The sequence below is a fragment of the Mytilus trossulus genome, chromosome 9 (assembly GCF_036588685.1).
Source record: "Mytilus trossulus isolate FHL-02 chromosome 9, PNRI_Mtr1.1.1.hap1, whole genome shotgun sequence".
In the NCBI taxonomy this organism is placed as follows: domain Eukaryota; kingdom Metazoa; phylum Mollusca; class Bivalvia; order Mytilida; family Mytilidae; genus Mytilus; species Mytilus trossulus.
The window spans coordinates 26,476,351-26,490,522 of NC_086381.1; the positions used below are offsets into that span (position 1 = coordinate 26,476,351).

The 14,172-nt window shown below is 31.0% G+C and overlaps 1 protein-coding gene across 3 annotated transcripts in view; it reads right to left on the reverse strand.

The window, feature by feature from the left end:
• LOC134685386 (serine-rich adhesin for platelets-like) overlaps positions 1 to 14,172 on the reverse strand; it is a 36,676-nt gene that overhangs the window by 14,201 nt on the left and 8,303 nt on the right. The window contains exons 2-3 of one of the 3 annotated variants that reach the window (XM_063545102.1): positions 9,466 to 9,670; positions 47 to 192 (exon numbers count right to left, since the gene is read on the reverse strand). In XM_063545102.1, the coding sequence (XP_063401172.1) occupies positions 47 to 192; positions 9,466 to 9,652 (333 nt within the window). In that variant the 5' untranslated portion in view covers positions 9,653 to 9,670. Of the gene's footprint in view, positions 1 to 46; positions 193 to 5,278; positions 5,355 to 7,789; positions 8,042 to 9,465; positions 9,671 to 14,172 lie in introns of those variants that run through there. The other 2 variants (XM_063545101.1, XM_063545103.1) reach the window with 2 other exon arrangements.

Below are 14,172 nucleotides of genomic sequence, written 5' to 3' on the forward strand. Positions count from 1 at the left end.
ATTTTGTTGTTGTTTAATAATTCTAGTTATTTCCATATTTAATTACCTGTGAACCATTCCTCTTCTGAGATTTTTTCTTTTTAGGTGATTTCTTGAACAGTGGTTGTATAAACTTACAGTACAGTCTGTAGAGAATGAAGCCACCAAGTCCAAAAGTTATACCAACCGCACAGATCACTGTTGCTGACTTGGCTGTAAAATAAAAAGTGTCTAAATGAGAAACCAACAGTACTGATCACAGCCGCTGACTTGGCTGAAAAATAAAAAGAGTCTATATGATACCAATAGCACAATTAATGACTTGCTTGAATTGGATGCTAAACCAAAAGCACAACTTTCAGTCTCAAATATAATATTAAAAAAAATACAAAACATGCCAGAATTTGTCAACATCAGCTTTGGGAACAAAACCCAAAATATATGCGAGCAAAAAATAAATATGGATGTGCACAACCGCATAACATATTTGAGAAAGATTTAACGTAAATTCCATTTATTAGGGATATGGGAGAAGGGAATATGATTTTCTGAAGGAAACTGTGGAAAAGAGTTCAAGGTTAATGAAGGACAACTACCTACAAAAGGATTATATCAAACCATTGTTTGGATGACACGACGTGACAACTGTTACATTTTACAGTGAAACTTTTGTTGCATAAGGAGAGAATAAATATAAAAAAACACCTTTTACGAACCTAATGTGAATTTTCCCATGGATAAACAAGTGCAAATTTTGAATTTAAATTATTACTGAGGCTCAATATCAAAATTAATAATCAATAAGGTTACAGGTAATACAGTCACCTGAAACATATCAAATGGATTTGAATATAATAACTCCTTATTATGTAATGACAACATGTTGCATTTCTATTATTTTGACTTAATATCAACATTGATCAATAAAATGTTTTACAAAAATCAAAAAAATTGTATTGTATATTTGATTAAAGTTATGGTCTGTGAATTTTCATTTTAGTAAAATCCAAAGTATCATAATACATGTAAAAAATTTATCAAAAGTGTATGAGTTTTAGTATTTTTTTTTAAAATAAAATTATATATTTACCAAAATCAGCAAGAGCATCAGACAAGATTTAATAAAAAGATAATACATGTAGCATATTAGTCAGGACAATATATAAAATTGAGAATGGAAATGGGGTGTGTGTCAAAGAGACAACAAACTGACCATAAAGCAGACAACAGCCAAAGGCCAACAATGGGTCTTCAATGCAGCAAAAAACAACTGCACCCAGAAGCGTCCTGCAGCTGGCCCCTAAACAAATATGTATACTAGTTCAGTGATGATGGACGTCTTACTAAACTCCAAATTATACACAAGACTGACAAAGGCCAGAGGTTCCTGACTTGAGTTCGTCACAAAATTGCGGCGGGGTTAAACATGTATTTTGAGACCTCAACCCTCCCCTATACTTCTAGCCAATGTATAAAAAAACAAATGGACAACATTACACACAGTACACCTAGTTTAAGAGAAGTTGTAGTCCGATGTCAGAATATGAAACAAAATAAAATAATGTAACATGTATCACTGTGTATAACAGACAGATAAAGTATAATTCAAAGAAGTGCATATATAGTATCACCAAAGTGAGAAAGGATTGACATCAATAAATCATGAAAGATGATCATGATGATGTGAGGTAAAAGTCAAACTGTCTCCTGTCAGACAGACATGTACACCTAAAAGAATAATCAATGAACCAGGAAAGAAGAAGTAATAGTCAAAGAATATGAATCATGTCAGATAGTTCTTTAGACATGGTTCAAATACATTTCTCATCTAAAGTACTTACACTGATCAAGTTACAATAACTTAGCCTTATTAGACATGGACAACCATAATGTTAAATCAATGAATGACTAAATTAAACAATGACTGATGAGTATTTGTACCTAATACAATGATTTTACAGACCAAATATAAGTGAGACTGTATGTATAGTAGCAGAAGAGATAAATTATTTAACAAAACTTTACAGCAATTATACTTTCATATGAAACAACAAAGTCACAGTATTCAAGGACAATCAATAAATAAACCAAATGGAAACTTTATGGACAGTGATTATCCCTTACAGGAATGCTATTGAATAAGCCACTGTAGCATTTTAATACTTGAACCTAAATAGACCTCAACAAAAAAAGTGTTGACTTCAGCCTTGGAAAGGAGTGACAGCCAATAGTAAACGTCTATTATAAATTGCTTGAAAGCCTACCTACCTAGCTATCCTAACCTTTTCAGCATGTAAGCAGAACCTAACATCTTGTAAATTAATTTTATTTTATCCTAAAACCTTTGCAACTGTACAAACATTATTCTGAAATGTTCTGTATGAAAATTCAAAGGAAATGTAAAAACTCTATGATGGAAACTCAATCAATAAAATTGATAGCAATGTAAACATGGTAAAGCAAACATAAGAAGGAAAAGCTTAATGACCTCACTGTCTTTTGGCAATCAGGTAATTTATTGTTACTCAACATAATAGAAAGAGAACACAAATATTAGCCTTGACAGTATTCTTTGTATTAATCATTTGTAAGATGTCATTTTCTATAATGTAAATTTCTTTGTATTGATAGTAACACTCATCTCACCTGTCAGATGAACAACATCAGCAGGAGTGTACAACACCTCCCCCACAAAACAGAAACATAGGTCCTCATAAAAGTTGACATCAATATCCATATTATCAAAGAAGGAATACATGTTTTACAACAATCCTTACGTTTTACATTCTAACAGTTCTTAAAACTTCAGTTGTTTTTGAAGCCTTAACTATAAGGCCAAGTTTTCCATTTGACTGTTTGACTGTTTTTCTGAGCCATTGAAATTTATACCACACTGTTTTCATAATCCAATGAAATATGATATATATATCTGCATGTAAGCTTAAGATAACAATCAGCCCCTAATTCCTGTAACACATCATCAAATTTAATTCCTATTTCCTTCAGTCACTGTTCAACTTCATGTAACAAATTCATATCGCTGTTTATATAGGATCATCATCAATACAAGTGGTTTCCCTCGATACCCCTCTTAAAACACAATCAAGGTTTGCACATTTCTAGACAAATTCACAAATGAAGATGTATGTGTAGATTTATACTGAGCCTGTAAAAATATACTACCAGCTGTTGGCAACTCAGATGTAAAACTTGCATCTTGTTATTTAAGTGCAAACTAAGATATACATGAAAATTGTTTTTACACACATATATTCTACGTATCATGTATGTAATCACATCTAAGGCTTATTTCAGTGACTGCCTAATATCTAAGTAACTTTAAGTTTGAACTAAATGTTATTCCATTCAAAATTGTTCTAGAGCATTGAGACGTAACAGATCTGATGTAATGAAGGACCAGGGTACCAGTTTTCCTTGCCAAGGCACATATTTTATTTGTCCAAGGGAAACAACTCTATTTGTAGGGGGTCCTTTAAAATGTTTTCTCTTTATAAATGCATGTATTATCAAAAACTCATCCAAGATTTTGCTGATATATATATATATATTTAAAATAAAACTATGATATTTATAAATCTCATAAAATCTGAAAAGAAATTGAGGTAATAGCGATTCTTGCAACTTTATAATTTACCAAGACATTTATAACTGTAAAAATGTGACAAGAAATGTCACCTTGAGAGCACTTACAATGCAATTTTCCGTTTTTTACATTTCCAAGGGACATAACTCTAGTAAAAATAACTGATCAGTGCTGATTTTCTAACTCATCCAAGACATTACTAATATATTAACCCTTTGACATAAATTGCATAAAAGTTAGACAAGAATCATACCCATGACTGTCATACTTATAAGACTGAATGGAGGGGGCTTCCTGAAATGGAGACTTAGTGCCCTGTATTTCTATGTCCCTGTAGGATGACTGCTACGGACAAAAATTGAGAATGGAAATGGGGAATGTGTCAAAGAGATAACAACCTGACAAAAGAGCATTAAACAGCCAAAGGCCACTAATTGGTCGATGTTCACCTTTTATTCTTAAAAGTAGAGAAATGAAAAACACAGTTTAAGTTTGATCTGTTTATGTCAACTTGAGAAGCAAATTGTTTTACAATCAATTAAAATAACAGGATATTTTTTTAATACTATATTATAATGTTATAAATTCAACACAAAATGGGAGTCTAATTCTTATGCATCATATACTGTATTATTCTAACAATTAAAAAAAAAGAATTGACAATATACACTGTAAGATCTGATACTATAGAAACATAAACAAGTGTGAAACCATTTAAGTTATTATGGCTATCAGCCATCACCTTGGTATTTACTAAAGAAAGGTTTGTACATTTCCATCTATTAAATAATGTGCAACAGCTATTTATAAAATTTGGAAGCTTTACAGAAATTCAATAATTTATTATGAATTAAGGTAATAAAGCATTATAGGAAAACTTGTATATTATATAATGCTAAATGAGAATGTGTTACAGATTTAAACAATTATAAAAGTGTTATACTGATGCAGAATCAGTATGATGGATGAAGACATTCAATGCAATATTACAGGCATTATTTAAAATGTTGCATTTATCAATTATACTGGAAACAACAAGAATCAAGAATCATTTTTGAACTATTTGTCTAAATCCTCATGATCCTAGTTAATAAAATTGAGAAATGGAAAATATGTCAAAGAAACAGCAACCTGATCATAGAGCAGAAAATAGCTGAAAGGCCACTAATTGGTCTTCAAAAGAGGGATAAAATTCCACATACAGAGGTGGACTTTATCTAGCCCCTAAATTAAAAGTGTTCTAGCTATAGTTCAATAACCCTTTAACATTAAAATTTGTCACAAAATAATCACTGATGTATATTGCTTCAACATTTTAACCTCTTTGAATCTGTATTCTATCTTATGAATGGAATACACTGTAGCACAGTTATATCCATAAACATTCAATAACGGGTGAACCATCTGAGCCCCCCTTAAGACAGTAGACTGTGGTCATGTAAATAATGTGCTACAGTGTATTCCATTCACAGATAGAAATAATTATAGATTTTGGATTTACAATCATGATCATATTTATCACACTCATGATATGTTTTAGGTCAAGTGTGCATACACATATATAAATAAATGAATGAATACGAATTGATGACTGTTTTTTTTTTATAATGTTTATACAGAAACTAAATAGAATATCAAGTGTTAAATTACAACTATATCTTTTAAATAGTCATTTAAAACTTAAAAACTATTTACCTTTTCGTCGCTGATGTAATGTCAACATAATACTGTCAAAAGTTTTTTCTAACACCTGAAGAAAACTTTTAATAAGAAATGACCTTCAAAAGCTTTACAAAATTTAAATATTTTATCTATTTTTAGACTATATGCATGGATTAAATTGAATAATAATACAGCTGATCCTTTTAAAGTATTAAAGATTACACACCAGAAATGGATACTTCTTCAAAATTAGACCTTCTAAAACATCTGCACATTCAAAATTTTAACTTTTAATCTTATATCAATCATGTCAATCTGTTCATTTGAAATTTTACTCTCAAGTCCTATAAAGATTACAAGCAACAAGTGATAACTCCTGGGTATCGAGTCAAAAAACTAGAAATTACACCTACTTCAAGAAGTTGGGTATTATAATGTCAATGAGACACTAACAACTCAACAACACTATAAGAAAATATATCTAGAGGCCAACTAAAAGAGTCATTTTATTCTAAACTAAATTTTTCTTTAAAGACTTTCAGTTTTCAAAAAATGTTAAAATAGCACTGTTTTAGTTTATACTCCCTATATTATTAAATTATTTAAAAAAACATAAAACAAAAAACATTTAATTTCAAAATTATTGAGACAATTTTGGTAACATTCATTCAATCTGCTTGCATATAACTTTATATACACATAGGGCCATTTATAACTCATAGAACTGTAAAAATGACTTGTCCCAAATTGATTCTTGATCTCAGTTTTGTGGTTTAACCACAAACCATTGTTTATAAGTTTAAGGTAAACTGAAGTAATGAAAGTTCAGCAATTTCTCATTTTTAAAGGGGCATAACCCTAGAACAGTAAAAGTGACACCACAAAAATTCAAACTCGGTCTGTGTTTTGTGGTAATCATCATTGTGGATAAGTTTCAAAACATTTGGCTGAGGCAAAGAAAAGTTACAGAACGGAAACAAATTTTGGGACATAAGGACTATGGATGCACAGACGGACTAAGGTAAAACGTAATGCTCCCTTCACTACAGCGGGGGCATAAAACATTTGGAGGATGGAACTGATGAAAACTTTGAATTTATTAGCCAAGCTGTATGTCAAACAATGAATACATGATATTCCTGAAGACAAAGCAACCAAAAGTAACTTAAAAAGATTTCAACCAAACAATATTGACAGTTCTATCACTTAATATATTGTCCTCAACATGTCTTGGTCCTGGAAACATTTATAAGTGTATTGATTCTTTTATTTTGTATTCTTTAACAGCCAAATAATGACTCTTATCATAAATCTTCCTTACTCATGTATTTGACTGTCCAATTATTTCATACCTGTCCAGTACATCTACATGTAGACTGATAGAATAGATTGTGATAATATTTGGTCTGTTGACTACTGGTACTCCCTAACACATAAATAGGATGCTGGCATTGATCATATCAAATAATATTGATATTCCAAGTAATTTATAAAACTTTATTAACATCATGTCTGATGGAGGTTATTACAAATGCCAATTATCTAGATCAACAAATTGTAAACTGCTGAACTATTGAAATGATCATGTTGATTGTATGTCCACACAAATAGAAATAAATTACATGATTTTGGCCCAGACTTATTTTTATAGCTTTTTCTATTGTTTATATTTCTTGCTTGTTCATGAAAACCAATGGAATGTGTTGTTGTCCATTGGTTTAAAAAAAGATTGTTCAAAGTTGTATTGCTATAATTCATAGGATTAAATTAAAAGACATCATGACATGCTATTTTTCTAATAAAAAAAATGAGCTGCATGCAGTCCTCAGGGAGTATAGATGTAAAATTTTAATGTAAAGGCTGTCTGCTATAGGTATATAAGCATTATTCCAATCATTAGCAAGGGATATCCAAGTTGATATATATCTGGAAACCTTTTGATTTTGGTAACATGGAGTTGGAGGGGAAACACACAAAGACTAACAGAAGGTCAAATGGTAAGGCGGAAAGATGGACAGACAAAGTGATGACCAGTACAGTACTAATTCTTTTAAGCTCCTCAATGTTTTTGACATGAAAACCACAAGAAACAACAAATCAAATAAGGAAGTTAGCATTCAGGAAAATACAGTTCACATATATTATATAAGTGCTTTATAATGGGTAAAAACAAAATCACCAGACAATAATATGTACAAGTAATTTCATTGAAGTTTAGATGAAAGCGAAATTAGGACTAAATTGATATAAAATAGCCTTCAGGACATTTGGATTTGTTGCTACCTAAGTACATGTGAACTTAGACTACTGAGCAATATGTAAACCCCCAGGCGTGAAGAGGTACGAACATAGTAGGTATCACATACAACAATACTTAAAACTTTCAAGTTTGATGAGAAAAATTACTTTCTAAGTTTGTCATACACATTTTATCATATATATATTAACTTTAAAACTATTGATATATGATAATGAGTAATACAAACATGACATACATATATGTATAAGTGTAAAATATGGATTAATTTGTATACTAAAACCTACTTGTTAGTCTGATTGGTGGTATCCATAATTTTGTCAAAATTGGTGACAAACAAATTTTCTCCCGTATTAAAATAAACATCCTGTAAAATCCTGGGAGCCTGCAACCCTCTAAAAGGGGGGTTAATGAGGCTCCCAGTTTCTGTGTAATGATTTTTAGTCTCTCTGTTGATACACAAATGCAAAACTGCATGTATATTTACAAGCTGTTACATACATGTAATATTGTTATGTATTGGACTTTACATATCAAACTTTTATCTATAATCTTTATCAGGAAATGTTACCTGTAATGATCAGCTGATCCGTGTAAACAAAAACTTGGGAGTTGTTGTATCCAAATATTGTGTGTACTGGACATTAGACCAACATCATTCAATCTGATGCCTATGGTATTATTGTCCTATGTTGTAATTGATCATGTTTTTCATAGGAATAAAGGACATGTACCGGTACATGTACAGAAATTTGGATTAGACAGCAACCCAACAAAACAAAATGAAAAGATATGAAGATAAAATTGAAAATTAAAATGGGGAATGTGTCATAGAGACAACAACCCTACCATAGAACAGACAACAGCAGAAGGTCACTAATAGGTCTTCAATGCAGCGAGAAACTCCTGCACCCATAAGGCGTCCTTCAGCTGGCCCCTAAACAAATATATTTACTAGTTCAGTGATAATGGACTTCATAGTAAACTATATTTAAGAGGTCATTTTTACTATGGTCTTTGATAACTTGGTGAAAGAACAATGAGTTTGGCTGAAGTGTCTATACAATATAATGCTCTAACCAATCTAGCGTCTAGAAAAGTTGTGAATAAATTGATTATAGCTATATAGGTAGACTATCAAAGATTGGCCACCATTACTAGACTCCCTATTCTAAACAAGAAATTTAAAACATTAAAATAAAATCAAAAATAACCACTTACGATAATCATCATGATCATAACATATGATACTCATAATCCTCACAAAATGTATTCCATACAATTAATCTATGGATACATTTTTGCAATTTTAACATCCTGACAAGCTGAGTTAAATTGGATATGAGGAGTTTTCCCCCTTTTAAAACAAGTATGTTCTGGTATTTAATTTTCACCTCAAATTAGCTAGACTATTACAAATGTATTAGGACAATTGATACATGTAAATTTCATTCATATAATTTATTTATTTAATATAAGCAAGATAAATATTGATTTATAAGTCAAGACAAACATTTTTTTTCTCTCACTCCAGTAATGGAGAATTAGCTAGCTCAAGTACACTTCTAAATTTCAACAAATTTACATTGTTTATTTGAATAACACTGGAATCATGACAATAATCAAAAATATAAGACAGCTAGTATAACAGAAATGTTTTCATATTTTTCGTGTCCAGTTTTTTTTTTTTTTTTTTTTTTTTTTATTGTTGACTGTATACTAGACAGTCTGTTTTTCTCATTGCTGAAGGCCATACAGTTGCCTTTATAAAAATGCTTACATAACTTCTTTTGAACTTTCATGGATAGCAAATGTTTCATCTCCTTATTACTTTTCACAGATCTACTAGCCACCAACACCATGAAAACCAACAAATAATTGATATAAAATGAACAGAAACAAACAAAAAACTGCACATAGTCCAGATAGCTTAAACATGTGATGTGTGTAGGGTGAGACTTACCAGAAGTTAGATCAACCTTGTAGTTTTGTCCAGAGCAGGCAACACATACAACCAATCTTTTATTTCCTTGGATGACAGTAGCTTCGTATAAGTCTTGGCAAAGATCAGCTAGAGATTCCCAGGGGTGGGGCAGCAATACTTTGGTCTGAAGTACATATCTGTCTTTGCATAGACCATAGCATGCCATGCCTTCACCACCCTACACCTGCCAAAAGAGAGAAAAAAGTCAGCCAACAGTATCCCTATATACCCTCTCTAAACAAAATATAGAGACAATTTAAGTCATCAAATAACTGTTTTATGACAACTGCATTGGTCTTCAGCAAAATGATATGCCTTAAACTTCATTTAAACAAAAATAGAAATTGATGCAGATTCCTGCAGTACGTAATGAAGAGTTTATATTTAGGACAACTCAAAGAAATCATTGAAACATTCATTCCTTGGTCACTTTACCATAAAATATCACATCCTAGTACAGCTCGCTATTGTCATGATTGTATGAAACCTGTATTATTATTTCGTGTTTTCCATAATATAGTTATGTATTAAAAATGGAACTGAATCAAATTCTACAGACAATGCCAGACACATTTGATAAATAACTATAAGTGAATCAATCTTAGACAATAAGATGTATCTTTCACCTTTATTCAATGATAACATTGCATGTATGTAGGTATATAAACCAATGACGTTATACTGTTCATTTAACTTGATAGGAACCTTGACTGTTAATGAAGTATAAAGATTGTTGTATTGATCACAGAGATATACATGATCAATATTGGAACTGTGGTCAGGCTTTAACTTCTAAATTCATTCTGTTGTAAACTTTTGTATTGTGCCAATTTTGATTATATACATCAATATGTTTAGTGCTTTCATTTCAACACTGCTCCTAACAATGCTTAACATTCCATGGTGAGAGTCCATTTATTCTAGGATTGGGTTCTCAGGTTTAATCAAATTAATTCTGATTCTCTTAAAGGTTTTGGTGAAAGCAAAATTCGACTTTTATTGCTTCTTGTCAAATGTTTTATATTATATTCAAGGATGATCTCTTTTTGTCACAGGTGACTATCATGAACAAGTGTTATATCTGACAGATCTAATATTCAGTCATTTGTTTTTTGTTTTCCTTTTGGAGATGTTTTTGTCTGTTTTTCTGTGACTTATAATACACCATTGGCTTTGTTAATTTTCCCTTAATACCATGAGGACCAAGAAAACTGCCACTTACACACATGATACATGTACTTAAACAAAATGTACATAAATTTACAAAGGTTCCTCATAATATTCATATTTAATAAAGCTCGATTTTTTATTCATCATGTTCATTAGACAAAATTTAATAAATATACAACACATGCAAATGACAGGACCATGCCATGGCCAGTGTCCTATATATACAAGTCCTAACGTAAACAACCCAGTAAACTGTTAATGCACTGTTAGATCAATACACCATCAAGGACAAATTTCTTATTGGAAACTCAGCCTACATACAATTTTGAACAAAATGTAATATATTTGGTACCTAATGAACTATTAATGAACAACTTGAATACAGGACATCCATTCCAGAAACATTTCATTTTGTGTTGTGATATTGATATCATCATGATCATATAACTTTTTATACTGCAATCAGCTATTCTAATATGACGTGCTTCTTTCGCTTTGTAAACAACACCGTGTGAAAATTCTCGATATATCTATACTTAGCGCAGACTCAGAGATATACATTAATAATGGATGTTACAATATACCTCCCACGTAAATCCACGTGTATTTGAACCTACATTGCAAACGCTTTGCCAATTTTATTGTATTACTAATTTTAATTAAACAAACGACATTATAGAACTTTTATTCTTATTCAGATGCATGATAAAAAGAATTAATGTATTGCAAATAGTTTTGTTTATTTCCCTAAAAATAGTAACACTGTATATTTTGTGCAATGTCAATTTCATCATGGAACACTTTCTCTACAATCAGGGGTTCATTAAGGGATGCAAATAAGCTTGATATTTATGTTACGATTTAAAAAAATATCAATGTACTAATTTAAGTTGCAGTATAAAAACAATCTTTAGTCAATATCACAAAATAAAATAAAATTTGAAACCAACAAAGTTCGTATAATATTGTATAAAAATGGAATTCTGAGGTTTTTTATTCTATTGCATTTGATTTCAGCGAGTCAACATGGCAGCTCCTTTTTTACGAAATGTCAATTTTGGATTTGACGGTAGCTTACGACATGTACGAGAAAACATGTAAATTAAAAATCGGAAATATTGGGTTTGAGAATTAAACATATTTTTTCTAACGGTTATTAACGAAATAATTAATGCAAGTTAAAGATGTATGAGAATATTTGAGCTTTATCTAACAAGGAGTAAAAAAGAACAGCTCCACACACGACACACCAACCCTCGCTTCAGTATTTAAATTAACTTATTTGTCCTATTAGAATCGAAATAATTCATGGAAGCCATAGATTTGTTGTAAATTTACACATGGCCTGGGCCATGTGTAAATTTCCAACAAATCTATGGCTTCCATGAATTATTTCTTAATTTTACTATATATATAGATAAAAAGCTATACGTATAAATGCTAGCTTTATACATCAATGACCTCAACTAACCTATAAGCCCCGCCTCCTTACCGGAACTGTATTTCATCATAACAATGATCAAACTTTTATGAATTTAAACTTTTATGTCTTCAAATTGGTTATTTATATACCATGTTTATCAAATGTTATTAATTAAGTTCATTTTCCCTTTCTAATTCCTTAATATGTCAATGTCTTACCGCCTGGACTACGTTCATAGGGAAATCCCCCAAAATGGTACCCCAAGAGGAAAATTCAAAACACTTTTTTTAACAATTTTTGTTACATATATTTATCTTTTTCATTTTTCATTTTTTTTTTTCGATTTCAGTATCAACACAGTGTGAGAACGGAACTGTACGGTTTTCTTATAATTTGGTCATTCGGGAGACTGTCAAGTGGTGCTCCGACATTCACAAAATAACATTGATGCATATATCTTTCTTATTATTTTATTGGTTCATATTTACGTAAAGAATGTTTTAGCTATCAAATTTTGAAACAGAAACGTTATATAGTAACATAAGAGTTCGTCAAAGTTTCCATCAAGCAACTTGTTATTTTGCGAATGTCGGAGCACCACTTGACAGTCTCCCAAATGACCAAATTATTAGAAAACCGTATAGTTCCGTTCCAACACTGTGATAAAGACAATATACGTATCTATAATACTAAAATTACACAGTCCAATTTTTCAGCCGTCATCACGTAAAAACGACGAATCAAAGAATTCAACTTTATATATAACTAATATAGAACAAAGGTGTAGATTGAAAATTACACCACTCCAGGCCCTTTTGTTTTCCACGTAATTAATATTGCCAATAATTAAGAAGTTCCGGGTAGAGTCCGATACCGATACCAATAGTATATTCACCTGTTACCTATTACCTAATCTGTACGTTCCGCATCTGACAGGCGCACCACCAAACGGTGTATTCAGGGTTAATATGCTATATACACGGGTCATAATCACAGGGTTGACACTACTACATTGTCAAAAAGCTACCTATGGTAGTGTTTTAATCAGTAAGACTTTCTAAGATAACAAGACTAAAAATGAGGAACAGTTTTCAATTTGTTAGTGGGCATACATGACGTAAAACAGCGAATCAAAGAATTCATCTTTATTTATAACTAATATAGGACAATGTTGTTGATTAAAAAATACTCCATTCCAGGACCTTTTGTTTTCCAAATAATTAATATTACCAATAATTGATAAGTTCCAGTTCGATGGGTTCAAACAGAAAGATTTGAAAGCAGAGAAAACTGTATATCTTATAATCGGCATGACTTTATCAGATGACAATACTAATACTAAAATAAGGCTTGCGCATAGTTATATACCTTAATTCAGTCATGGACCCGCGATATCACAGGTGTGTTCTAGTAGTGTCTAAATATACATGATCTATAACAAATTAATAAGAATATCACTTTTAATTTAGTGCACCCAAAGTACTTTTCTAGAATAGATTTATCTTAATCAGGAACCATAAAACCAGAAAAGTTCAAAGTAAAGGATGTTTGAAAACTCGACATGCTTTAAAAATTAAAGAAGTTATGTTATGGAAGTAAGGGGACATTTAAAGAATCGACATTTGCTGACTGTAAAAATGTATCTTGGGTCAATTTGGCTTATACAGTATCTGAGGGAGCTCAATTCTCTTTTTTCAATTTCTATATATACATGATATACATGTATTTATCAACTAAAATTTAAGAAATTTAAGAAATATTAAAATCCTATCCATATTGAAGAACTACATGCAATGACATGTAATTATTGAGCTAGTGATTTTCACAGGCCTGGGACCTTGGTATTTGTAGCAGACATGACAGCCTGGCACCTTGGTATTTGTAGCAGACATGACAGAGGACTGGAAACATCATTAATCAATTATTAGCATCATCTAGCTTTCAAAGATAATAATAAGTGTTTGATTATCCATTTTATCAGAGACAATCATTAAATCACTACACAAGAGGGACCATGAATGTTTCATTTACTTGAAGTTTGGTAGCAATTACCAAGAAATATTTTATTGATGGTTTTTGGATGATAATATGTT